Below are 3,554 nucleotides of genomic sequence, written 5' to 3'. Positions count from 1 at the left end.
GGTTGGCTTTGGCATATAAAAAGCAGATACACAAAAGCAGCGTCTGGTAGATTGAAAGTGTTGTATGAGGAATGCATCCACGGTCTCGTTCTATCCATTTGTTATTTATTTCAAACCCAGTGAAATTTGAAGAAGTGAGGACTGTGAGGTTAACGTTAATGTCGGTTTAAAATGTACTAGAAAGAACCTCAGAATCAGGAATACTTCTTTACAAGACTTTTAATAAAATAATCAACAATTTACAACTTCTATAAAAAGACTAATGACAATGCTATTCCCAAATACGAAAAAAGCATTATTTACGAAAGCAATATAATGTTTTCTCGCGATTAATACTTTAAGTTTTAAAATAGTTTTTATATTAATAAAATAAAATTTAATAAATTTAGAAAATATAGTTATTTAATTAAAGAATTCAAATATTTTATTTACATGTTAACAAATCAAAATTATTTTAATGTTCACCCGGAACATTAGTTTTTCCTTGTCTTGTTCATTATTATCATAGTTGAAGCCCACAAAAACGTAGGCGCCGACTTTCCCGCCGAGGCAAGATTGACACACCGAATTGATCCGTATCTTTCAGCTTCCTTGGCACTGAATTGCGCGTCGCTCTTCCTGTTATCTCAACCCTCAACACTGAGGAGATAAGGAATTCAACTCCGAATGCGAAAGAGTGATCAGATGACAGGCCTTTCACATATCGGATCAAACAGGAACACTCTGGCACCACAATGAACTTTGCAACATTCAGTGTCCACATGACCTGTTTTCTTCAATTCTTTATCTCAAGAATCCATCCGATCTTTGATGTACTCTAAAAGACACGCCGAAGGTGGCCTGAGCAGAGCGATAAGATCTTATTTTTATTTGTAATGAATACTTGTCAGGCTCTCTTTGCTGTGGTGCAAACTCGATATTTTGCTCGCAAATGCCTGCTTATCGCAGCGTGGACAGACAATTGGAATTCAGAGACCTTGATGGCTTGTACTCTCCTCACAATTCCGAAGATATACAACCAACTGTCCGACTTCATGAGTAATGGTTGCTCGACATGCAGAAGCGGAAGATGCCGGGGCTCTATGGTTTCGCTTGCATACAGTAAACATCGTTGAAGCAGCCACTAGGATTCTAACCTCACAAAAACGTGGATGCATTGATAGATTCATTGGATGCCATTGGTCTATAAACACCTCAAGTGCTGGGTATTCGCGGGTCTTCTCTCGGCTCTTCAACCTGCATTCAAAATCCTCGTATCAACGCATACAAGACCGTTGAGGGAATACTGTCCAAATTGCGGATTCAGGGTACTTTCCGACAGGCCGTATTCGATCCCCCCTACACACGCTCGACTTCATTGACTGTCTCCCGTGTCTCTTCCTTCTCCCTGTCGAGCTTCTCATCCGCTACGATTTGCTCATCTGCATCTCTCTGTCCATACCGTCCAATCTGCCACCACCTCAACATGAACAGCCTATCCATACCCTCCAAACTCCTTCCCGCTGTCTCCGGGATGAAAAACCAAGCCCATATTCCTCCAATAATTGTAATGACAGTGAACAGCCAGAATGTTCCTGCTGGCCCCAGCCCACCAGCTGATCTTGCCAACAGCATATTGGGAACAGCCCTACTATTTCCATACTGATTGACAAAGTGGAAACACATAACCATTGAGCTCGAGATTGCCCGAATTCTCAGTGGGTAGATCTCCGCATTGAGAAGATACTGCATAGAGTTCCAACCCATCGCCCATCCGAAGCCCGAAATGTAAATCATGACAATAGCGCCCGTACTTGCGTGTTTCTGACTACTCGTGAACTCTTCTCCTTCCGCAAGTGTCGGAACCGCAGTGAGATAACTTGCAATGTAACACATACTCAGTGCTTGTAAAGTGATTCCGATGCCCAATGATCGTTTTCTGCCAATCACATCGACGAGAAACAGGGCGCAGATGATGGCAGCAACGAATTTAACGACTCCAAAGATAGCTGTCGCAAAGAGCTTTTCGTTCTGACCCTCGGTCCCGAGCAAGGCGAAGAACTCAGGGGCATAGATAGTTATGCTCTGAGCGCCAGACCACTGGGAGAGTAGCTGAGAGAAGAGACCCAGATAGATGCGATAAAAGTTGTTAGGCATGAGGAACATTTCCTTGAGAATACCAAGCCAGCCTTGGCCGAGTGTCGCTTCTTGTTCTTCATGGAGCTGTTGTTGAATCTCGGATATTTCTTTGATGATGTGATTATCGTCGACAGGGAGATTTCGAACACGAGCAAGGTTGGTTGTGGCTTTGTCGTCTTGTCCGATCTTGACCAGGTAGCGAGGTGATTCGTAGTTGAAGAATGAGAGGATGAAAATTATACCTGCAAACATGACATGTATCGTGGTTGGGACGACCTGTTGGTTGTTAGATTTAATTGTGAAGCTACTGATACACGACATACCCATTGATTTACAGTTCCTTTCGGGATGTGCAGCTCACTTCCCCAAGACGCAAAGTATGCCAGCATGATACCAATATATACTGCTCCTGAAAATGCACATGTGCACAGGCCTCGAACAGACTTAGGCGCGATCTCAGAGAGATACACTGGAGCCACCACGGTTGTTTGACCGATGCCAAGACCAGCTATAAAACGACCAGCATAGACTTGTCCAAGTCTTCCGCCATTTGTGAGAAAGATCACAATTCCCAAGATCCAGAGGAGACATAGTTGCCGAGTAGCCCACAATCGACCTATGCGATCGCAGAGAATGAATGCCCTGTCAAAATGTGAGTGGTGATCAGTTGTGGAATTGGTTGACTGACAATGCCGCTCCACCAACGCTACCAATTTGTACCATGGCGGAGATATTTCCCTTGACATTTGCCAGTTCGACCTTACTCATCTGATCGAGACCAAGAAGGTGGACGAAGTGGGTCTTGCTCAGAGTTCCAGAGATCAAGCCTTCATCGATGCCTACATCATATGTCAGCTCTGGTCTGATGGATGAAAGAATCGCTGCTTACCTCTTGCAGCACCCATGATACCAAATGAGACAACCTTGGCTTGAATAAGTACATTTATAGACACATCAGAAGAGTTGAAGCTTACTGCAAACCATAGTCGCCAATTCAAAACCTCCTTCGGGTCATCGCCACGACTGAGTTTGAAGATATTTTGAGGTCTGCCGCCACCTCCCATGATGAGAACAGTTGACGAGAAGGCTAATGATTGAGAAGGTAAGTGTATGGGAAAGAGGAGGATGTCCTACTAGATTCTTAGGTTTTCACGTCTCCAAGAGACACCCGACCTCTTTATACATTTCCATCAAAACATACCCCATCTCCAGCTTCACTCCACACCCCGCAAAGACCCAGACTCTAGAGTGGAATAGGATAGGAGAAATCCCAACGAGAAAAGAACGGGGCGCCATAGAACGCAAGCTCCATTGAGCCAAGACGACAAGACGAGAAACAAGAAGATAAATTCTCTGGTGTTGCTAGGCGCCAAGTTGTGAGACGCAGTTTGGGTGTGTAGACTGCGATAGATAACAGGCTAAGTGCGGGGTACAAG

The 3,554-nt window shown here is 44.3% G+C and overlaps 1 protein-coding gene across 1 annotated transcript; it reads right to left on the bottom strand.

Moving 5' to 3' along the window:
* Positions 1 to 1,338: 1,338 nt before the first annotated feature.
* On the bottom strand, positions 1,339 to 3,182 carry LY89DRAFT_585177 (putative quinate permease; the record flags this gene model as incomplete). Its single annotated transcript, XM_018209310.1, has 5 exons — positions 1,339 to 2,394; positions 2,442 to 2,760; positions 2,807 to 2,957; positions 3,008 to 3,041; positions 3,093 to 3,182. The coding sequence occupies 5 exons, from the start codon at positions 3,180 to 3,182 to the stop codon at positions 1,339 to 1,341; spliced, it is 1,650 nt and encodes a 549-aa protein (XP_018071586.1).
* Between the last annotated feature and the right edge of the window lie 372 nt (positions 3,183 to 3,554).

This window comes from Mollisia scopiformis (genome assembly GCF_001500285.1).
Source record: "Mollisia scopiformis unplaced genomic scaffold LY89scaffold_12, whole genome shotgun sequence".
Lineage (NCBI taxonomy): Eukaryota > Fungi > Ascomycota > Leotiomycetes > Helotiales > Mollisiaceae > Mollisia > Mollisia scopiformis.
Note: the sequence above shows the minus strand (reverse complement) of the source record. Positions and strands in the feature narration are given on the sequence as shown.